The 24,658-nt window shown below is 35.8% G+C and overlaps 2 protein-coding genes and 1 non-coding gene across 17 annotated transcripts in view; 2 read left to right on the top strand and 1 right to left on the bottom strand.

The window, feature by feature from the left end:
• RPGRIP1 (RPGR interacting protein 1) overlaps positions 1–9,097 on the bottom strand; it is a 56,316-nt gene extending 47,219 nt beyond the window's left edge. For all 4 annotated transcript variants that reach the window (XM_016165562.2, XM_016165561.2, XM_016165560.2 and 1 more), the window contains exons 1-2: positions 8,809–9,097; positions 4,079–4,200 (exon numbers count right to left, since the gene is read on the bottom strand). In XM_016165562.2, the coding sequence (XP_016021048.2) occupies positions 4,079–4,097 (19 nt within the window). In that variant the 5' untranslated portion in view covers positions 4,098–4,200; positions 8,809–9,097. The remainder of the gene's footprint in view (positions 1–4,078; positions 4,201–8,808) is intronic.
• Positions 9,098–12,015: 2,918 nt separating this feature from the next.
• On the top strand, positions 12,016–12,089 carry TRNAG-UCC. Its single transcript has one exon. It is a non-coding gene; the product is annotated as a tRNA-Gly (tRNA).
• Positions 12,090–21,916: 9,827 nt separating this feature from the next.
• Positions 21,917–24,658, top strand: part of HNRNPC (heterogeneous nuclear ribonucleoprotein C) — a 45,500-nt gene continuing 42,758 nt past the window's right edge. For 5 of the 12 annotated variants that reach the window (XM_016165571.2, XM_016165579.2, XM_016165570.2 and 2 more), the window contains exons 1-2: positions 21,924–22,066; positions 22,661–22,706. The gene's annotated coding sequence lies outside the window, so the exon portion shown is untranslated. Of the gene's footprint in view, positions 22,067–22,660; positions 22,707–24,658 lie in introns of all 12 variants that reach the window. The other 7 variants (XM_016165575.2, XM_016165582.2, XM_016165568.2 and 4 more) reach the window with 4 other exon arrangements.

Consider the following 24,658-nt stretch of genomic DNA (forward strand, 5'->3'; position numbering starts at 1 on the left):
TTCTCCTTCTTCTTCTTCTTTTTTTATGAAACAGGTTTTGTTGTTAATATCTTACATGAATGATAGCACAAACCAAATCTTATCAGATGCTGCTAAAGCAAGAATAGGAAAATCTGTAACTGTTAATGCTTTGTTAAAAAGAAAGCAAGCTCTCATATCAATTGCCTAACTTTTCATGTTAAGAAATTTGAAAAAGAAGAGAAACTAAACCCAAAGCAAGGAGAAGAAAGGAAATGATAAAGATTGGCGCAGAAATAAATGAACTAGAGAATAGAAAAATAATAGGAAAAATCACCAAAAGCAAAGTTGATTCTTTAAAAGATCAACAAAAGTGACAAAACTTTAGTTAAACTGACCAAGAAAAAGGAGAGACTTAAATTACTAAAATCAGAATGAATAAGGAGACATCACTACCAACTTTAAAGAAATAAAAAGAGTGATAGGAGAATACTGCCAACAATTGTATGTCAACAAATTAGACAATCTAGGTGAAGTGAATAAATTCCTATAAAAACACAACCTTCTAAAACTGACTCAAGAGGTAATAAAAACTCTGAATAGATTTATAAGAAGAGATTGAATTTTTTTAAAAACACCTACTACATCTGGTATTCTTAGGTGGTCTCCCATCCAAGTACTAACCAAGCCTGACCCTGCTTAGCTTCCGGAATCTGACAAGAGAGGGAGTGATCAGGATGGCATGGCCATAGACTGAAGAGATGGAATTTGTAATGAAAACTTTTCACATACACAAACAAAAAATCACGACCCCTGATGACTTCACTGATAAATTCTACCAAATGTTTAAAGAATTAACATCAATCCTTCATGAACTCTTCAAAAAAAAAAAAAAAAAGAAAAAAGAAAAAGAAAAAGAAGAGGGAACACTTCCCAACTTATTACAAGAGGCCAAAACCAAAGATGTCACAAGAAGGAAAAAACTATAGATCAATATCCTTTATTACTGTAGACACAAAATCCTCAACAAAATAATGGCAAATTGAATTTAGCAGTATGTAAAAAGGATTATGCACCATAACCAAAAGGAATGTATTCCAGGAATGCAAGATTGGTTTATCATATGAAAATCAATTAATCCCATATACCATATTAATAAAATAAAGGACAAAGCCACATGATCATATCAATAGACACTGAAAAAACATTTGACAAATCTAACATCCTTGCATAATAAAAACACTCAACCAACTACTAATAGAAGGAAACTTCCTGATAAAGGTCATCTGCAAAAAACTCACAGCTAAAATTATGATTAATAATAAAAGACTGAAAGCTTTCCTCCTAAGATAAGTAAAAAGACAAGGAAATTAGACATGAGAAAGAAAAAAAAAAAGGCATCCAAATTAGAAGGGAAGAAGTAAAACTATCTCTAGTCACAAGTCATATAAACTTATATGCAGAAAATTCTAAGGAATGCACTGAAAAAAAACTATTAGAATGAATAAATGAATTCAGTAAAGTTTCAGGGTACAAGATCAATATAAAGAATCAATGGTATTCCTATATATTAGCAATAAACAATCTGAAAATTAAATTAAGATAACAATTCCATTTACGATATCATTGAAGAGGATAAAATACATAGGAAGAAATTTAACAAAGAGTTTCAAAACTTGTACACTGAAAAATATAAAGAATGTTTAAATAAATAGAAAGACATGCCATATTCATGGATTTGAAAACTTAACATTGATAAAATGGCAATACTTCCAAAATTCACGTACAGATCCAATGCAATCTCTATCAAAACTCCAGTTGGCTTTTTTTGTGTGTGTATGTACAGACACTGACAAGCTAATTCTAAAATTCATATGGAAATGCCTGGGACCCAGTACAGCTAAAATAGCCTTGAAAAAGAACAAAGTTGGAGGACTCACACATCTTGATTTCAAAACTTACTACAAAGCTACAATAAACAAGATAGCATGGCACTGACATAGGATAGGCATGTAGATCTTTGGAATAAAATTGGAAATCCAGAAGTAAACTTTTTCATTTATGGTTAACTGATTTTTCGACAAGCATGCCAGAAAATTCAATGGGGAAAAAATAGTTTTTTCAACAAATGATGCTGGGATAACTGGATAGATACATGTAAAAAAAAAAAATGAAGTTGTATCCTTACCTCATACCATATAAAAAGTTAACTCAGAATGAATCATAGGCCTAAACATAACAGCCAAAATATAAAATTCTTAGACGAAAACATAAAAGTAAACCTTTGTGATCTTGTATTAGGCAATGTCAGATGTGACACTATGAAGTCAGACATGAAATTAAAAGCACAAATGACAAAAAAAAAGATAAATTAGACTTCATCAGAATATATTTCTGTGCTTCAAAGGACAATACCAATAAAATGAAAAGACAATCCACAAAATGGGGAAAATATTTGCAAATCAAATATTCAATAAGAGATTTGTATTCGAATCTCTTACAACCAACAATATGAAGGCAAATAGCTCAATTTAAAAAGGGCAAAAAAATCTGAGGAGACCTATTTCCAAAGAAGATATACAAATAGCCAACAAACACAAAAAAAGATGTTCAACATGATTATTCATTAGGGAACTGCAAATCCAAACCATGAATAGGATAAATTTTTAAAAACACAAGATATTATGTCACTAACAAGTGTTGTTGAGGATATGAAGAAATCGGAACCCATATATTGCTAGTAGGAATGTAAAAGGGAGCAACTGCTTTAGAAAACAGTTTGACAGTTTCTTAAAATGTTAAATATAGTGCTCCCATATGACCCAAAAATTCCACTGCTAGGTATATACTAAAGAGAAATGAAAACATATGTACACACAAAAACTTGTATACGGATATTCATAGCAGCATTACTCAAAAATTGAGAACAACCCAAATGTCCATTAACTGATCAATGCATAAACAAAATGTGGCATGCTCATATAATGAAGCATTATTCAGCAATTAAAAGGACTGAAGTATTGACAAGTGCTACAACATAGGTGAACTTTAAAAACATTATGCTAAATGACGGCATAAGGAATGCAGTTAGCATTAATATGATGATGGCTAGTTTGAAGGCCAGGGGAGGGAGGGAGCAATTGGAAGAATCGTTTTATGAACTAAGTTGTCTAACCAATGTATTGTATACTTGAAACTAATTTAAATAAATGAATCTTAAAGAAAATTAAACTTATACATTTTGTCAAATATAAAAAAAAATTTTCTAAATTAAAGGAACTAGACACAAAAAAATCATATATTATATGGCTCCTTTAAAAAAAAAAAATGTCCAGAATAGTGATTATCGGTGGCAGGGCGTGAGGACATTGGGAATGTCTGCTACATGGTTTCTTTTGGGAGTAACTAAATGTCCTAAAATTAGATTGTGGGGATGCTGTATAACTCTGTGACTATAGTAAAAATTACTGAATTGTACACATTTACATTATGGTATGTAAATTATATCCCAATAAAACTGTTATGTATTATATACAATGTAAATTTCATATGTATTGTTATATAAACTTATTATATATAACCTATTATATAGAGCGACAGATATCACATATACAAATGAGGAAATAAAGCATATACGGACAATTTGAAGAATAACTAAGTGTACACAAATATACATACCAGCTTAAGAAACAGAACGTTACTAGTAAACTAAGAACTCTCCGTGTAAATTTCTCACCCATATTATTTCCTTTTTCACCCAAAGGTGACCACCATCTTGAATATTATATTAATAACTGCTTTATATTTCTTTATAATTGTATAAAGAAAATTAAATTACTTTACTTATTTAATACAAATAAAATAAATTTATTCTTTTATTGTATAAATATATACCAATGTATATTTATTTTCTGTTCAATGAATATTTATATTATTTCCAATTGTTATGATTATGAATAATGCTGCTATGAAAATTCGGGTATATGTCTGGTACACATATGCAAATATTTCTGCAAATTTTATACCCATCAGTAAAATTGTATATTCAAGATGTCCCACAACAACAGACTGAAAGTTGTTTTAATTCTAAAAGGCATCCATCCTCAAGCACTGAATTTACCTTTCAACGTTGGCACCATCAGAGGTATCAAATTTATGTCTCTAACAAGTTCTTTAACGTATTGTCCACCAGAAGATGTGATGTCGTATCAGTTCCCAAGCTGTAAGAGATCCCAAAGGACACTGAAATAAAAAATGAAAAAGTCCAGCCAATTACACACAACTTTAGGATGCCTTCCGCAGGCTGTAGCAGGAATTTCTCAACACTTCCATGATGGTATATGACTCATCGTAAACTGTTTAGTGGTAGTACGGGACCACTTTGTACTAAAGAGTAAGACCAAGCATTCAGTAATAATGATGTTACTTCTTAAAAATATCATTTTGGATTATTTTGTAAGTGTCTCCTTAGACTAGAAGCCAATGACCACCTCCTTTCTGTGAGAAATGAGCTCCTGACACTGCTCCCCTACTTCCATTTATGGGAACTAAGGCCCTGGTGACCAGTTTATACTCTATGATCCAGTCCCCACAGCCATCGTTCATTTGACTATAGGTAGAAAACCAGTTGGATTCTCTTCCCCAGATGGTTGGAAATTGGACTAAGAGAGTTAAATTAACCTCTGCGGATGGCTAGAATTATTACGTATGGTCATATTTGGCTTTGTAGCCTGAATAATGAGGGAAATCTTATCTGTAGGGTCACCTCACACCTTGGTAAACACTCATTTTCTGAATTATAGTATCCAATTTCTTGGCTTTAAATGCTCTATATATGCGTACATATATACTATTCCTTCCAAAATTTTCAGCTCCAGTCCTGATCTTCAGATTTGTATATCTTCCTGTCTTTTAAACATTTCTGCTTCTGTGACTACCCAGTATCTCAAACTCACCTGTCTCACATGGGAAGTTTTATTTTTCTCTCAAACATGATCTCCCAGTCTTTCTCTATCTCCATAAATAGCACTACCGTTCTACCAGTTCTCAGTTGATTTCTTCTTTTCTATCATTCATTACCAAAATCCTTCAGGTACTTCTTTAAAAATCACCCTGTTTCCACAACTACCACTATAATGGAAGGCACTTGTATCTCTTACCTTAACTAGCATAGTTTCTTAATGCTCTCCCCATTTTCCTCTCTCTATCCCCTTCTTATCAATTCTCTCTGAAACATCCAGAGTGATATTTATAAAACTACCAGGTCATAGCATTTCCTGCTTAAAATTCTACAATGGCTTTCCTTTACATTTTAAATAAAATCTAAACTTCTTACCATGGCCTACAAAGCCCTCCATGATCTGACCTTTCTCCTGTTTCTCAGATCATACCTGATACCGCTCCTCCTCTAGCTTACAATACTCCATGGCCATTGGCCTCCTTTCTGTCTCCCCCAACCTTCAAGCTCCTTTTTTGCCTCAGGACCTTTGTACTTTGTTGGAATGCTCTTTCCTTGCTCTTTACAGGGCTGGTTTAGTTTCTTCTTCCAAAAGGACTTTCTGACCTTCATAACTACTGTGAGCATTTCTTCAGTTTTACTCTGTCTTGTTGCCCCATTTATTTCCCTTTTAACACTTACCATACTCAGAAACTACCTTCATCTATTTACACTTGTTTATTGTCTGTCTCCTCTCACTAAAATAGAAGGACATTTGAGGCAGAAAATTGGTTTATATTGTTAACTTTATTTCCTAGTACTTAGAAAACTCCTAGAACATGTTAGGCACCTAATAAATATGTATTGAATAAATAAATAGATGAATAAATAAACAAATCAAGAGAGAATGACCTGAAGTGGCTAAGATGAGTCAAAAAGTCCTGAAAGCTTTCTGTTCCTGATTTTGGTCTTTTCTAAGGCCTGTCTCTGTTCTTGTCCTTAGGTTCTATAATAGAGAATTCTGTCCTGTACAACAAATTCCCTCTTTTTGCTGAAGCTAGCTTGACTTGTCAACTAAAGAAACTTGTTCCCAAGCTTGTTTTGAATAGAGAAATATGAAAAAGAAAGTAAAAAGCATGATACAGAAATTCTATCGCTGAGAGAGAACATTAAGATTTCGTGGATCTACTTTCCAGACAATTTAACTTGAATTGGGTTATTCCTCTTCTGTTCTATAATGTTTCATTTTTTTAAACCACAGTAAGTGGAGAACATCTTTCCAATGACATAATTTTAAATGGATCTACACAGATTTTATAACATGCCTATTTTAAGGAAGCTGAACAAACACCCAAAAGTTGATTGTGCTTTCATGTTAGACAATAGTCCTAGGATTAGAACAGAATGGAAGTAACTAAGAAAATCACTTTGTTTTAAAGTAAATCTCACATTTAAGGTAGCTTTTGCAGGTTTGCTAAGTTATCCCATCTTCCCAGCCTCCTTCTGTAGAGAAGTAACGTGAAAGGGAGAGGTAATTGCATCATGGGCCTGGTTTTCAGGACCTGAAGCCATTTGCAAAAATAGAGCTGTAGTGGAAAAAGAGATTCTGTGGTACCTTAATATCTTGGCCCAGAAAAGATTGATTTGGTTATGATCATTCCAAAATACACCACCAAAGCGGTATAACACTGTGGAGTAACTGAAAAGTACCGAAAAAACTGAAGCCAATAAGCTCTAAGAAGGAAATGATGGTTATCAGAATGTCAGAAATGAAAACCCAGGAGACACTGTCAATGAAGGTGTGTGAAGGAACATCCAAAATCTAATGAGGTGGCCAGATTTAATCTCTCAGGAAAAAAAGAATGGAGAGTAAACGTAAGAAATGAGATTTCATCAATCATTTTAACTCAATGGAATGAAAGATTTAAAAAATTCCTTTGCAATGCACTGGGGCAAAGGGAGGAGAGTGAGGACATCCTTTCTTTGCTGTGTGACCATGGGCGGGTTACTTAATTACTCTGTTTAATTTTCTTATCTATAAAATAGGAAAGAAATACCTTATATTAGGAGTCCACAATCCCCAGGCCACAGGTCAGTACCTGTCCATGACCTGTTAAGAACTGGATTGCACAGCAGGAGGTTAGCAGTCGGCCAGCAAGAGAAGCTCCATCTGCATTTGCAGCTGCTCCCCAGTGCTAGCATCACCGCCTCAGCTCCATCTCAGATCATCAGGCATTAGAATCTTATAGGAGCACTGGTCCCTGGTGCCAAAAAGGTTGGGGAACGCTGCTCCATAGCACTGATACATCATGTATCTTTTCACTAGTCTATAAGTTCTTTTGAGGATATCTTTGTATTTATAGTGTCTTGTACAATACCTGGTACCAGCAGATGTATAATAATTTTTCAGCAGATGTGTTATGATGACATTGGATTGTGACAGAAATTGTTTTTCTTTTTATAATTGCTTTTAATGATTTTACAAAGTTTCGTATTAATCTCCTCCACTCCCAAGAACACTGTGAAATGAGAGCCATAATGGAATGACATATTTGAGTAGGAGGAGGAAGAAAAAAATTCAAAAATCAGATGACAAATCTGTTTAAAGGAACATTAGTAGCATTTCAATATAGAAAATAATGCTGCAAAAATATTCTTATCCTTTAAAAATTCAAGGATTAAGTAGATCTGTGTGACAAAATATAGAAGTAAGGTTTAAACACTTCAAATTTAATATGGATTAGATTTTTGAATCTTTCATTAAAAAAATTAACTTTAACAGTCCAAATACATACTCAAGCCCCTGAAAGGGGAGCTGCATTTGGGTTCCTTTGAGTTGAAGGTCTGGGGGAGGAAAGGGACAAATTATGAATAGATCCTTAAAGAAAAGGTTTTCCAGTAAGTTAGCAAATGCAGGAGTTGGTCTTATGTAAGAAGATAGAAGCAAATGAGATGTAAGCATTGAGAAATAATTCTTGACGCAAAGCTGAAAAGAAGTTGTGGAGAAAAAAAATTGTAGCATTTGTTGTACGAATGCTCATAAAAGATGATAGGAACTCCTGAATTTAGATTGAACTTAATTTGACAAATATTACTATGTGCCCATTTTGTTCAGTTGCTACAGGATAAGAAAAATAGAGCTCTTACTCTTAGGAAGTAAATAATTAAGATGGGAAGTGAGAAAAGCATACTCTTAATTCTAAGGTGAAATATAAAAAGTCAACCAGAGAAGAACAAAGCAAAGTGAGAGTAAAATGGAAAACTGAAATTCACATTCACTTGAAGGTTCAGATAAAGCTTTATGGAGGGAGGGTTGTTGGAGTCTGGGAGAAATTATGGCAGGTAGAGAGACAGGGTGTACCATACAAAGAGGATAGTTTGAATAAAGTCAGGGGTGGGCAAAGAGCAGGGTAGTCTTGCACAATAGCAGGTAAGCATGAAGAGTTTGAGAGAATTGTGGAAATTTAAGTGAAAGGGTGCATATTTTAGAATACCTTGATTTTAAGATAGAGGAGTTTTATTCATTCTATGAACAATGACCAGCAATTCATATATTCTGAGCACAAGAGTATTAAAGTTAGAACTGTGGAGGAGCTTTAGGAAGTTTCATCAGCTACTAGTGAGTTAGAAAAACTGGCAAAGAGGAGTGCTAAGGGGATAGTGCCATGGTTCAGTCAAGAGGCCTTGAACCCACAGTGGGATGGATCACAAAGATCCCCAAGGAAGGAGAAGCAAAAGATTTGACAACTAGTTGGATATGGGATGGAGTAAAGAGGGTGACAGGATTAAAGATGACCTAGTAATGGGCCTGATGCCTGGGAGACTGGTGGTACAATACAAAATGAATAAACTTCTCAAAAACAGCCCATGAAAAGAAATAGGAGACCATAAATATGTATTAGATATAAACTTACAATTTTTGCTTCCTCCAGGGTGTTCTAATTCTTCCCTCTGACTTTTGTGGCGTCTTCTGGTACTCTAGAATCCTCTTGTCTGTCTGGCTTGTTAAGAGAGGAGTTAATACAGTTCTGTTTAGCTCTTAAGATGTTAACTCTTTGTAGATCAGAGCTTGGAGGCTGTGTTTTTCTCTATGCGTGTTGTAGTTGGAGAAAGAGAGGCTAAAAGATTCCTTAACATACCAACTTCTCAACTAAAATTAAAGCTGAAAACATATTCATTTGATTTGAGATTAATAGAACATTGTTGGTTTCAGAAGAATGATCTTTAAATCTCTCTCTCTCTGAGGGGCAACAACAGGGGGAGATCTCTTTGAAGAGAACGGACCCTGCCCCATTAGGGATCAATGTGCCTCCTCAATCCACATGTGCCAGAACTCTCTCAAGAAAAAACTGTATGTCTGTTTTGCTGTGACCATAGTTTCCAAACCAAACATTGTGATATAATTATGCAACAACAAGACTTCATATTTAAAAATTAGGTGTTCTTAATGTCAACATAAGAAACATCCAAACCAGTAGAGAATTTTTATGAGTTTATTTTAGCCAAACTGACAATAATTTCTGGGAAACAAAATCTCAACAGATTGAGAAAACATTCCAGAGAATGGCATCTTTATAGCTTATTTTATACATTGGAGTCAAAGGAGGAAATATAAGGGAGTTACATGGAATTCATTGGTGGTAGTTTAGGGAGGTGGGAGAAAGCAAAGCTGGGAAATCTCTGAGACTGGATAAAAAGTAAAACTGAGAAACACATACTTCTTTTACATTGGTGAGTACAAGTTAGTTAATTAACATTTACGGCACTTAGAGATGGCATGTGGGCAACAAGATAACAGCGAGGTGTTCTGTGGTCTTCTGCTCTGTAGGGAGGTTGTGCCCTGAGGGGTCTGGATAAAGATTACTCTGACATTTCAAAAGTATATTATCTTAGATGCAAAAAGACAATAGACAGGCTCACTTAATATAAAGATGAACCTTTGTCAAGGGAGCAACAGGGCCATGACTTGCTTTTAGTTAAAAATTTTTATGTTCAAATCATCCTATGTGGTTACTTTTGGTCTTTGAGTTTGTAAGGTCCACCATGCAGGCCTCTCCTGAGCCTGTCAGATTTAGTATGTGTCTCCTCCTTTTTTGTCGACGTTAAAAATTCCACATGGCTGGTCATTGCATTCATATTGTATTTTAAGTGGAAAATGGTCTCAATTGTTACATGAAATCCTCTCTTTTACACACTCATAAAAGTTGCTGCCGTGAAGTGCAGGAATTCCCAGGAGGGTGAGCAAATATTTAATGGTCCTGTGTAACTTCCATATAACCTTTTAAATAAAAAAAAGTGGAAGAGACAATTAGAAATCATCACGAACACAAATTTCCCAGTGAAAAATAGGAAAACATAGTATTTTCCCAGGTCTAAGTCACAGTTATAAAAATTGGCCTTTTCTGCATTCAAGATTGTTTCTTGTCTAACCTATTTCACAATGAATCTTGGGTCTTCTTTCCTTTGTTGAATGACCTAAGCAGAGATAGTGTTGGCCAAAATTTTGAAGTAGGCCACCTTTGTGTTTGGTATCTTGCTCTCTTTTCTGAATCTGATTTTTGTTTATTTTTGAAACATTTCCTCTCACCTCTTTCAGGCAAACAGTTACCTCTTGTTGTTTTTTTTTTCCTTTGACATCCTCATTACAACTTAGAGTGAATATAGACCATTTCACATTTTTTTTTGCTAGGCTTAATGTACTTTACAGGGAAATAAAATTTGCCACCAAAAATATGTCTCCCTGGCATGAGGATTATTTTATTTTCAAGAAACAAAAGACTCAGGAAGAATCATTGTGCTTACCCCAAAGGGCCTAAAAGAATTTAAGATAAAAGGCCTGTTCCAGGACAAATTACCATAATAAATAACCAGAGTATAATATGAACTAGGTAAGGTAGACAAGAAGGAAGTTAGTAGGCCCCTTGTGATCAAAATCCCCTCAGTGACCCATTGTCTCAAGATAATCCAGGAAACATTTGTTTACTAAACATTAACTCTTTTCAACTCCCTGTGAATTGCCTTATTTCCCTTTGAAGTCCTATACTGTTATCTCCTTCTCCTTAGTCTAGACTGACATGAATGCCTCATTTTGCCTTAATGTTTGGAATTTTCGTACTTATGTGCATATATATTAAAACTTGATTTTCTCCTGTTAATCTGCCTTTTGTCATTTTAATTATTCTACCAGCCATAAGAACCGAGATAGGAAGAGGGAGAATGTCCCCTTCCTCTACAACTTCTGAATGTGGAACGTAACTAAGACTTTTTTCCATGTTAAAGGAATTTCACTCATCAACAAAGAGTTGGAGATATAACATTTTTCTGATTACAAAAGTAATACATGTTCATGGTAGACATTGTGGGGGTTCAGAACCAGCCACCTTAAGATGTGTCTCAGTGGTATGTAGATTATTTTGAGCTAAAGATAACTTCAGTTGCAGGCTCTAGAGAAACTTCTGCCCCTCCTTTTACCTAAAAGAACTTGAATAAGAGGGGTTACCCACAAAAAGCTGTTATCAGAGATAAATTCTTTTAACTTATCTATAGAGCAGAGCAAACTTCTATTTACAAAACATCTATTCTTCTGTGTCATCCTTATAATGATCCTTTGAAGGTGCATTACCTCATCTCTAGCTCAGGAGGTTTTGTATAACTTAATCATCCTTTATATTCCTGAATCTTTCCTGCAAGTGGAGTCTTTGATTTGGTTATTTTCTCTTGCTAATCTGTCCCATGTCTATTTTATTATTAGCCCAACCAGAAGAACCTTGAGGGTAGAGGAAAGTTTTTTTTTTTTTAATTTATTAAATATTTGTTTTAAATAGTGGTAAAATGCCTATAACATAAACTTACTATCTTAACCATATTAAGTGTACAGTTCAATAGTGTTAAGTATATTCATATTATTGTACGACCAATTTCCAGAACTTTTTTATCTTACAATATTGAACCTCTATACTCACTAAATTACTCCCCATCTCTCCCTCCCTCTACCCCCTGGCAACCACCATTTTATTTTTCATTTCTATGGGTTTAATTATTCTAGATCATAATTTTTTTTTAAGTCTTTATTTTTAACTGATACAGAAGAAAAAAAATGAACATTTAAAAATATTCGCTGTGGCTCCATAGTGTAGTGGTTAGCATGTCTGTTTTCCATGCAGAAGGTCCTGGGTTCGTGGCCCAGGTGGAGCCACGAACCACGCCCCGGCTGTGCCAGGGCTCCCCTCGCAGTGCAATGGGGTGCCAGGCCCCAGGTACAGGCCTCGAGCCTGTGTGAGAAGACTCCCCGCCTTCAGAGATCCAATTCTTAAGTGGAGACGGCAACATCTATAGGTCAGGGGTGGAAGTGGGGGGGATGGTAATTAAAGAGGGGGAAAAATTAAATATTTTACCACATAATTTCAAGTGGCTGCTTAATGTTCTATTCTATAAACATATCACAACTTATTTAATCAATGCCCTATTGATAGGCATTGAGATTGTTTCAATTTTTTTTTTTTTTTTTTTTTTGCCATTATAACTACATTGCTTTAAAAATACTCATAGTAAACCCCAGAATCAGTTCAATTTCTAAGTCAGACCCAGCCTGATTCCAGTAGTGTCTGGACCCTGTCTGGAAAAAGAAATGCTCAAATAAAGTTTGGAAGTTCATAATGCAAAAGCTGCAGAGCTACAAGGGTCTTACCTACCCCCTCCCTCCTGTGGCAGCAAGAAAACAGCGAGCTCAAGGGTTCAGAAGCCCTTGGTAGATACGTGACTTTTCAAAAGCTGTTTTAGTTCAGAGGTAAGATGCAGAGGCTGCACACCTGAAAAGAAGATAACCCAGGTACAAATGGAAGGTGGAGCTCCACAGTATGAGAATAAGAAGATGGCAGAGATCAAGGCCTCAGATGTGGTTAGAGTTAGCCAAGAGAGGAATTTGTACGAGATTGGAAGATGGAAATAGAGCAAAAGCCATTGCTCTCAGAACTTTCTAGCTTTCATAAAAATATACATACCAGAAAGGGGGGGGGGAGGGGAATAGGGAAAACAAAAAAATAAAATGTTTACACACACACACACGCGCGCGCGCGCACACACACACACACACACACACACACACACACACACACACAGATGCCTGGCATTCTCTAGCTTCCAGATCATCTTCCCCAGTACCAATCTAGTCAAACAACAGTAGCCTCAAGTACTAGAGTATATTTTCTATAGGAGATGCCATATTTCAGAGTGGGTCCACTCTAGCAGCCATAAAAATTATAGCTGCAGAAATTTTCCTGCAAGCTCTGAGTTGCCCTATCGTCGAAGTGTTGACTGTGATGGAGAGTAACTTTCTTTGTTTTTCAAGTTCCTATCTCCCAGACCTCAACTTCTCCAGCAATAATTTCTCCTTTCTCCATAATGGTTTTAACTCTCTCTTTTCCTGACCGAACATTGACTATGTAATTAGTATTTTAATAATATTTAATGATACTAGATTTATTATATATGCTATTATGCTATGAAGTAATTTCTACATGAACCATCATTATCATGTACTCATGAAATGCTATGGATAATAAAGCTGTGTCCTAAAAGTGGTCACCAATCAAAAACACACTTGTTGGTAAGTAGAAAAATATACTGTTGATGTAAATTATATCTATATTTTTAGATTATGATTTTCTTAGTGACATCCTGCAAATATCAACTACATTATTAACAATTGATTGATATTTAAAAGTCCACTAGTAAACTTTTTACTACTTTTACAAATGTTATATAATTCTAGATCTTTTTCTAGTCATATAAAAGGTGTATCATTTTGAAGGTAAACTTTTCACTTCCAAGGTTGTGAATTATGATAAAATTCAATGGTAGATTCGACTTACTCATAAGTTCTATTTCTAATTCTTTTGAATGTTTGAACATCACCCTACCACCACCACCTGACTATTCAATAGAAGAGTCACTAAAAAAAGAAAAGCATTAACTATTTCTGCAATAAACAAATAGGCAAACAAGAAAAAAAAAATCCTCAGAGAAATCCTGCTTACATTCATAATTATTTTTTTTTCTAAGATGAATTACTAGAAGTAGAATTGCTGAGTCAAAGAGAATGAATGCACATTTTTAAGGTCTGTTACTTATTTCCAAATTGCCCAACCAAATTATAGAAAAGTTTTATCAGTTTATATTATCAGTAGTAACCATTTTTTTTTCTCAACACTAGGAGCATTTTTAAAAAATATCTATTTTATATATAAAAGTAGTAATTCAATGTCCTTTTAATTTGCATTTCTTTGATTGCTATTTGCCTTGAGCTTCAAAATATTATTGTATTTTTCTTTTAAGAGTCCTTGATGTGTTGAAGATATTAAATGTTTGCATGTTTTCTGTTTTGTTTGTTATATATGTTGTAAGAATTTTGAAACAGATTTAAGAAAATATTTTTTAACAGCATGGAAAAGTTTTATGAAATAGACCTATGTTGTCCAAAGCAGTAGACACTAGCCACATTAAATTTAGGCACTTGAAATGTAGCTAATTTAACTAAGGGATTGAATTCTTAACCTTATTTCCTTTTAAATTTTTCTTGCAGTTTAAAAAAACTTTATTGAGGTATATTTTACATATGCCCATTTCAGGTGTAAAATACCATGATCTTTTTTTTTTTTTTTTTTTTTTTTTTTTGTAACTTCACTGACTATTGCAACCATCACCATAAGTCAGTTTTAGGACATTTTTGTGCCCTAATTTTATTTGTTTTCAATTTAAATTTGAAAACTGATACTTGATTCAGTTATTGAAAATCTTGACTTACACAAGCTTAATATGGTTTTCTTTTGGCTTTTCAGGATTTATTAGACGGGGCTTAAATTGTCTCTCATTGTTTGAATCTGCCAATTCAAATGTATACTACCATGTAATTTACATTTTTTGTGGTATTATTGTCCTTAATTCATTATTTGCTCACATTCCCCAAATTTACCATTCTTCGACCCCCTGCTATTTTGTTTTTACCACTCCCCAGAAGAGAATGGTAGTCAGGGTTCTTTGAACAATAAGGAAGTGAACAAGAGAGTAAATTCAAAGGTTTTAGGTCTCTGAATATAAATTGAGATGAGTAAAAGGCAGCATTCTGGGATAGAGTTGTGGAACAAGTTAACAAAAGATAAGAGGTACTCTATTGGAAATGTTCCTCAGACATTAAGAGAAGTTTCCAAAATTGCATATAAAAAAAGGCCCTGAGTAAATCGTATAATGATCAGTCATGTGAAAGATAATTACTACATGAAATATAATTTCATATTTGAAAGAATCTAGGCCAAGCAGGCCATAGAGTATTTTTATAACATTTAGAGATTTGCTCAAAAGGTCAATTTCTACCATAATAGTAAAATAAACACTAATTATGAAATGTAAGACTTGTCAACTGAAAAGCACTTTGTAACTTGTACAAAGATTAGCAAAATAAAAATATTACCACAGGATAAAATCCTGCACTTCAGAGCCAGGAGAACAGATGGTAAGTGTGTTAAAGAAGGCTTAACCTATAAGAAACCAGATTTAGGTCATTGCTAAGATGAAAATGAGAAGAGAAGCAAAGAATACAAAGAAAAAGGTGAAGAAAAATATTTAATAGGAAGGAGGAAAAAGAAATCGAGGAAATAAGAAATAAGTCTTTTTAATTAAGTCACTTATTTTCACAATATCTCTTTGAAGGGGCTGAGGCCTATATTATAGAGATCTCAAAACACTGTATATTATTCTTAGTAGCACTTAATACAATTTATTAAACAATTAATGGAGTAATTATTTATTTAATACTTAACTCTGTTCTGAAGGTCAGGGGCCATGTCTATTTTGTTTACTTCTATGTTCTTGTAACCTGGCATAGTACTTGGTACAATGCTAAACATATAGCATGTACTTCATAAATATTTAATAAATAGGTAGGATTTTTCCACCTGGGCAAACCTTGTATTATTAATAACTGTGTAATGGGTACATGTACACACTGTAAAATCAGACTTCCTAATGTCAGAATATTAGCTCTATCAAAAACTATATGCACCACCTTAGGCAAATTACTTCATTGTGCTTTAGTTTCCTCATTTTTAAAATGGAGATAATAAAATACTTAATGAACTAATTAGTTTTTAAGCTCCGAGTTTTGGTTCTTAAGAAAAAGAGATGAATGCTAGTACTGTCCAAAGCTCTTAGGCCTTGCTGAAGGCGGTTTCAAGAAATTCTGGTAACATCTTGTCAATTTTTAGCATTCCCAGGTACAGCTATACAGGCCATGTATAGATCACTAGCCCCAAACTATCCATTGATAGGAATATTTAATACTTCCAGAAAGGAGTCTACTTTTCCATTTAAAAGTAATTGAAATGGTTAAAAAACAAAATTCAACTGAGTAAATCTGAAAATCTAATTGGCTTTGTTAAGCAATTCATGAATTGGGCAGCATCCCATCTACAACTAAAAGGGCACAGGAAGGAGTTGTACGAAATGGAAGGTTTTTATAGTAAGAAGGGTGAGCAAGGGAGCTATTCACCAAAAGAAAATAAGAGATAATATTTAGGCCAAACATCTTTTCTTTAGAGGAAGAGAGGGAAGGGTTTTTATCATGCAGATTTTCTCTCCTTTCCATGGGAGATGGAGAGGAACCATGTGACAGATTACCTTACTGGTGCTTGACTAGGAAATTCCATACTAGTTGATTGATATTATGTTTCTAGGAGAGGTTGAAATTGCAATTAGATCAGGTGTTAAATCTAAGTTTGCTATCATGGGCTTTTAGCATAAGTAATACCATTGGGCCTGTGGATTTCTCTGTAACTGGATATAATACTGAAAAACCAGAAACAACCTCAATGTTCATGAACAGGGGATTGGTTTTTAAAAAATTATCTTGTCCATAGGTTTTGATGCTGTTATAAATCAGGATGAGGTTGATCTTTACATACCAATATAGACAAAAATGTACTATATAACTACCTTTAAAGATTATAGATTATGATACTATTTAGATAAAAATAAATCCTTATACACATATATTTAAATCTGTAAAGATCTATACCAAATTGTTAAGAATGGGTGTTTTTGAAGGAGGGCTCACTCAGAAACTTTCAGTTTTTCTGTATTTCAAGTTTTTACAATAATCACTTTATCAGGAAAAAGTGTGAATGGGATATTTCTATTTGGAAAGCTTTAAAATAATGAGAGGAGAAAAAAAAGAAAAAACACTGGAAGGTGCATATCCAACCAAAGTGACCAATACATATATTAGCAACAGTATGTAAAATATACTTTGGAAAATTTGTACTCTAGAAACCAGATCATCAATAATCTATTGACTGGACTCTATATTCTAAATTCCCCTATTATTTTAACTACTGCCAAGGCTTTGGGGGATGAAAAGAAAAATGGTATAATAAAATATTATGTCAGATAGCTAGTCAAACAATCTAGCAAGTGCTGTGATTCACACACATACACCAAACTCAAAACAGAGTCCATAAATAAAAGGATTACAGAATAAAACAGTGCAATATTGTTTTAGGGCCAATAATGACTATGAAATATTTTGAGAAGGAATGTGAAGCTTCAGGCCTCAAATTATGTTATATTCAGTTTTGTGATGTTTAGGTCAGTGTCTTGAGTACATAAATCACTTAAAGGATATGTTGATTGAATAAGCAATTGAATAAAGTATCATATATATTCCTTAAAATAATTAATTGGGACTTGAGTTGGATTTTAAAGAATGGTTGGACTATGGGGAAAGAGCAGCAGTGTGGCCTGTTGGAGTGAGGACTACAGGGATGACTAAGTGTAGGATCTTGTAAAGGGGCTAGTCAGGAAAGAGGTGTGAATAAAACAAAGAAAAACACTGAAATAGAGAGATATTTTAGCATTTTTGTTGTGGGAGTCACACAATAAAAATGAATGCTTTCAGATGATTACCATAACAGCAGTTTGCAAGATCAGCTGGGGGGGGGGGAGGGGATTAAATATGGAAGAAACAGGATGCAGTAAGAGAGTAAGGGCCTTGAAAGCGGTGTGTAATATCTTTATCATGTTATTGTCCAGGTAGAATAGGGTCGCCTGTAAAAGATACACTGTAAACAATCAGAAAGGTCTCCAAATTAGTGTAAAGAAGGATAGTGTTGGGTAAATTAGAGAGCTCTGTGAGGTTTTAACTAAGTGTTTTGTCTGGGTTCATCAGAGACCACCTCCTCACACTTCAGTGGAAGGTGCTTATGTCATCCTTGGATGATGGAGGATGCAGAGGGAGAGAGGCGATGATGACTGTACTAGTAAAGTCCTCTTTGACTTGTTGAATGGATAAAGTAGATGGCTAGGTAGGCTGAGGTTATGTAGAGTGATAGATATTGAAGGTAGTATTCAGCTAATAACTTAGGTAAAAAGTAAATGAGGCATTTCACAGGTGTTAACTGTTTTTCTCTTCTCCTTCTTTTTAACAGATGGCTTGGATTTGGGAGGAGGTAACATAGCAGAGGGCACATTATCCCAATAATACCTCCAAGCCACATAAAGCCTTCTTCAAGAAGTATTACTTCTTGAATTAAAAACAAAAGTTCAGTTTTGTTGTTTTCAGTTTTCCTTTGTTTAGCCTTAGGTAAGGAGTTTCCTTATCTCTTCTCCTACTCTCCTTCCATTACTGGAGTCTGACTCATGGCTTTCTAATTATACACAGCCACCAAATAGAAGTATTCAATTTTAAAACTGCGAGGTTTAAAGTAGGAAGAAGAGATCAAGGGAACATCCTACTCTTCATCTCATCCACCAAAGGTTATAGAACCTTAAAACCAGATAATCATTAATGTTTATCATCAACATGCTACTTAGTATTCTGACTCGTATTATGATATTTCTGCACTGGTTTTCTCATCTTTAGTAAGTTCTAATTTACTTGATGAAGGGACTGGTTGTTAATTCTTCTTGTATCCTCCACCTCCACCCCAGTTAACATAGGAGTGAACTATTGAAAACATAAGTAAGTAGTTCATGACAAAGATCATGCAATTAAACTGATTTCTGGTAAAATGAAAATAAGTAGTTTTCATTAACATTTTTCTATGAGAACAATGAGTAATAAAACATTTAAGGTGTTTATTGTTGTTTACTTAAGTCAAGAATTACAGGTCAGCCAAGCCTCTGGGTCCCTCTGAGTTAGTGCTATATAAAATATATAATAAAGAAAAGACAGTCTACCTATTTGTCCTGAGAAAATAGTAATTTCCCCATGAATAAATTAATGATTATTTTAATATAAATGACACTCTCTGTTTAAGGCCCTGTGATATATAGTAAGCAAGGGGAATACTGAGAGGAATAAGAATGAAACTCTGCCATCAAAAAACTTACCGCCCAAGAGGGAGAAGGGACGAGTGTAAAATTAACCACAGTGCTATGAGGTAGTTTTAAATAAACTGTAATGTGGCAACTGAGCTAGCTGAGCTTTAAGCTCATAGAGGATGTTTTCCCTCTGATCATTTGTTCAAAGTTGACAATTTTGAAATATAGAAAAGTACAAGGAAGTGCCCCACAAAGAGAGAACCACTATTAACATTTTAGTATATTTCTTCTTACATGCTTTTCATTTTTGCTTTTTAAATTAGTCTAAAGCAACACATGCATGCATATGGCAAAAAATTCAGTGTAGAAAGGCATAGTATTGGAAAAGGTTGTCAACCACAGTTCTCTGGCTCTAATGCAATGCTAACAAGAGTCCCTAGTTTGAGGTTTGGTAAAGAGACTTGACTTTATTCAAGTGAAGCAGCTCAAGTGTTATACCTCAGATATAACAGCCCAAACAAGGAAAAAGCAGCTGAAAGTGTGTGCCTCACGAAGACTGAGGGGAGGCTGGTTTATATAAAGAGGTTCCTGCCCCTAGTCCCTCTTGGTCCATTTCTATGCAAATGAGAACTCCAAATCCAAATTGTTTGATTGGCCCAAATAGCACTGTTGATTGGTTGGAATTACACATTCTGATTGATCATTATGGAGCTGCTCTAACTAGTTTGTAAAGATAAAAATGATAGTATAGCTATGTAGCTGTGATTGGACAGAGAAAATCTCAGTCATTGGTCCAAATACAATACCAGGAGCTTCTTTATAAGCGTGGACTCATGGCAGGAACACAGTGCAGGTGACTTGGCAGCTCAAACTGTGGCTTTTCTATGAAATGCAGTGCGCATGAGAGGCCCCCAGTAAATAACGGCTGCTAGACTCTTATTATAAACTTGGGCCCAGTTAAGCATAATGAGTCCCTTTTGATAGGTGTATTCCTTCTTGGGGCCAACATGGTAAAAGTTTCACTCCCCAAAAGTACATTGAAATAAATTTCTAGGCTCCAGATAGAACCATTCCTGCCAGGTGAACTGAACTTCTGTGTTCCTGTGAAAGCTCCGCTAGACTAGAAACATACATAGTATATCCAGTCATCCAATTACCAAACACCTTGCCAAATCTGGGCTTTATACGCCCTTATTCTTTAATCTTTCTAAATAAGGTCAAGTAACCAATCCCAGGCAATCGTGCTGTTTCTGCTTTGCTGTTTCAAACACTGTAAAAGTCTCTCTTGCTGGAAATCTCTCAAGAAGAGTGCTCCACTGCCTGTGAGGCACTGTCCTCCTCCAATCGATGGATTGTTTTTCCTTGAAGGACATCAAACTCATTAAGAAATGGTTTAAGTTTTGTCATTTGACGGGTAGCTGCATGCTTCCTTGTGAATCTGTAATTCAGAACTAATTTAAAACTAATGCGTAAACCTTCATTCACATATGCATATAGCCCTTAAAATGTATACAGATAGAATCACATTATTTAGATAATGTTCTGCACCTCAATTTCCCTAACAGCACAGAGAAATTTCCCTCATTGTTAGTACAGCTGGTCCTATTCCATTGAGTGCACGGCTGCTACATAACCAGAAGGACTGGCATGCGAGGATATGAGTGAATAGGTTCAAGAGCCATTTCAGGATAAAAAGAATTAAGGGGCTAGATTGGGGTGGGGAGAGGGGGAGGCAGATGGGTAGGGCAATTCGGTTGGAATGCAGAGAGTATTAGAAAGTGAGATGACTTGGAGCCTTAGGATGGGTATTTCAGGTCAGCACTTTAGCCTTCGTTTACTTTTTGTAGTAAAGAGAAATAGAGAAGTTAGTTGGTTTGGATAAAATATGGGTTGTCTAAAGAAGGGTTGACAGGCTAAGAAAAGTTGTCCAGGAGGGAACTGAGGTTGGCGTCTGGCAATGAGAAGGGATTTACGGTTGGAAAAACTGCAGGGCTAGTTAGTTTCCACACACCGCTAAGTCTTCATTGTTCCCTCTCCATTCTAAGCCCTTTCTTTTATCCACACCACACAATGGAGGAGTCATTGGCGCGTCTCCTTTTTCGTAGGCCTGGGGGTAGGGCAGATACTTCCAGAGCCCGCTACCTACCAAGCTCCCGCCCTCCTCCCTCCCCCTTCCTCCCTCCCTCCCCCTCCCTCCCCCCTCCCTCCCCCTCCCTCCCCCCTCCCCTCCCCCCTCCCCCTCCCTCCCTCCCCCCTCCCCCCTCCCCCCTCCCCCCTCCCCGTCCCTCCCTCCCCCCTCCCCCTTCCTCCCTCCCTCCCCCACGCGCCGCGGGAATTCCAAGATTTAGGCGGTCCTTTCATTAGGCGGTCTAAGGAGCGGAGATAGGATATGGCGGCCGCCAATCAGACCACCCGGATACCCGGATGTGAAGCGGTGCGCGATACAAAGGCGAGTTTCTACCCAGCGCTTCCTCAGGTACAGTGACCAATAAGCATTTCTCAGGGGATAAGTGACAGGAAAAGTAACCAGTTACAAACTAGTTTTTCCCACGCATGTGGAAATTCTTTTGCTTAGTCTAACCCACTGCTGATTATGATTGGTCAAAAATGTGAAGAGCGGTAGAATAGTCCATTTAGAAGCGGGAGCGAGAAAAATCTCAGCCAATAGGAAGGCGCCCAGGAATGGGGCGGGGGGATAGGCCTTCGCCTCGGCGGCAGAGGAGATACGGGGGCCATTTTGTGAAGAGACCGGGGCTGAGCGGTTGCGGCCGCGTTGCCGACCTCGAGCAGCAGTCGGCTTCTCCACGTAGAACCTGGGAGTAGGAGATTCAGAATCGAATCTCTTCTCCCTTCCCCCTCCGGGTAAGTGGAGGAGGCGGAAGCAGGGGAGGCGCTGGGTTCCTCTGGGAGCGCGAGGAGGTGTGGGAGAGAAGACGAGGGAACCCTCCCCTCGGTAGAATAACCAGGCCCCCCATTTATTCTGTTTTGCACTGGGGTATTAGGGCTTATGCGGGAGAGAATTTTATAGGCCTCAGCCCTTGCGTAGGTTTAATCTAGTGTCTTCTAGGCCATGATCAGCAGGGAAAATGTCTTTTTCGTTCTTTCTGTGTTAACGGCTGCTTTCCTTTCATTTTCTACGACCATGAGGACTCGGAGAGATAATGAAAGGGAAGCTCGAGATGCTGATTAATGTAGTTGAAGTTAACGTAGTGCTGACGCCTCCTGTGATATTTTAAAATTGGGCGGGGGATGGGGAAGGGTTACCAAGTAGACATTGTACCGAGGACATAAAAATAAAAAATGTTGCAACAGTAGGTTTAGTATTTTACTGATTACTTCTTATTTTATTTTTCTGAGAAAATGATGGACCCGGAATGGAAGTATTTTCAGTTTCTTAAAATTGTAATCCACTTACATATTAACAGTAATTAAATCTGGCTTGCTTTTCATCTGCAGGTTACAAATCATTTGAAATATATAAGTTAGTGGAACTTTGCTTGAGGTAGGTATTACTATCTTTCTCAGAAAGAAACTGAGACATAATAGAGTTGATTGTCAGGGTCTTACTAGCTGTTGGCATTTTAGGCACTAAAGACACTATATTTGAATCTTTAAAGGAACTTAATTATAGCATCCCTAGCAGTAACTGGAAATTCCCAAATGCACTCGGGAAAGAAATTTAATTGTGAGAATTGCATTTATTATTGCTGTAACGTCCAAAAGTGATAAAGTTTAATAGTCAAGATATTTTGGAATTAATTTTCCTGACCATCTTAGCTGGCAAAAGTGCATAACTTCATACTTAAGCAAGTATTATGTGCCTACTATTTGCGAGATCCTGAAACATTAAAATTTTTTGCCAAGTTTATAAAAATTACATAGGTTTTTCAGTGGTATCAAATTCCTTTATCCAAGAAATCGCTTTTTTATCCTCATGTAATATTTAATTGCTTTTAATTTCCATAACGTTAATCTCACAAAAATAATGTTATTTACCAATAGTGCAGGGGAAATTAATCCTTTAAGAAACCTATTGGATAGGAAATACTCTTTTTCTAGATTGATAAGCATTTGTCGATTCTTCACCATGCAGATAATGATAGGAATCAAAAATGTTGCCTTTATAATAAAATCCTAAAACATGTTTATCACATGAGCTTAAAACTAAAGTCATTGTGAAGAATTGTTAGAAATGAGATAAGGGCAGTGATTGACGAATTTAGGAAATCCTTTACCTAGTTAAAAATACTGTTGGCAAAGAAATCTAGGAATTACATTTAAAAACAACTATTGGTGGGTTGGAATTAATCGAAGGGCGCTTTTGTTTTGAGTGTTAGAAATATGGCTTCCTTGGGATCAACATGTACTGAGGTAAACAATCTTTGAGTTAAATGTTCATCTGGAATGATTTAGCCCCAGAATTAATATCTGAAACAGTTCTGGATGTGTTTTCAAGTAGGTAGTCATTAGGAACATTTGCGTGTTGGCGGGAGAGGAAGGACTCAAGAAGGATGACTTAGTTTCAGGTCTTCCTTTACTTATCTCACGGGAATGCTTGATGGTTGCTATTCCTTCTGAAGAGAATTTAGACAGCTTATATTTGTAATTAGGTCTCTAGAGGGTTTCACGTAGTATGACCTTGTTTTGGAGGAAATTTCTGTTAGAAACATGGAATAAACTCCAAAGTAGCTATTTTAATCTCAAAGATTAACTATTTTAAGTGGTGAATGTTAAATGTTAACGGGAGCGGAACAGTTAAAGGAAACTAGACCTAGAAGTTAGAGAACTGGATTTTGTTCTCTCCATGCTGATTATTAGCTGTGTCAGTCAAGTCAAACATTTGATTTCTGTAACTCATTTGTTGCCAGAAGACTGGACGGGATACAGAAAGTTTTACTATCAATAGCAATTTCTGTACATTATCAATTAATGTTAACTGTCTTTAATAATATTTCATCTTCAAGTAATTTTATTAGTACTTGTCTTTAGGACACATTTGCCTTATTTCATTGAAATCAGAGAAGATTATGTTTTGTACATAATTAGATTTATTGGCGAATTGACTGGTGAGAGCCAGAACTATTAGATGTAGCATAACTGGATGTGTTTTTGTAGATACTGGAAAGATGGAAAAGATTACTATAGGGTTCTTTTAATAATTTTCTTGAATTTACTTAATATACTGTCAGGATGAGGCACTTTCTTTATAAATATCTGAACTAGAGAATCGAGATTCCTCATTAAACTCAAAAGATAAAAGCTGGCATCAGACTCCAACCGGCTAGTTAAAACATTGCTGGGCTCTCCACCACCAGAGTTTTTAATTAAGTCAGTCTGGGGTGGGCCTTGATAATTTGCATTTCTCACAAGTACTGTGATTCTGGTTGGCAGACGTCCCTTTAGAAGAAAAAATCGTAATCTCGCAGAGGACTGACAAAGTAGTGTAATCTAGGT

The sequence above is a fragment of the Rousettus aegyptiacus genome, unplaced genomic scaffold, assembly GCF_014176215.1.
Source record: "Rousettus aegyptiacus isolate mRouAeg1 unplaced genomic scaffold, mRouAeg1.p scaffold_m13_p_3, whole genome shotgun sequence".
Taxonomy (NCBI): domain Eukaryota; kingdom Metazoa; phylum Chordata; class Mammalia; order Chiroptera; family Pteropodidae; genus Rousettus; species Rousettus aegyptiacus.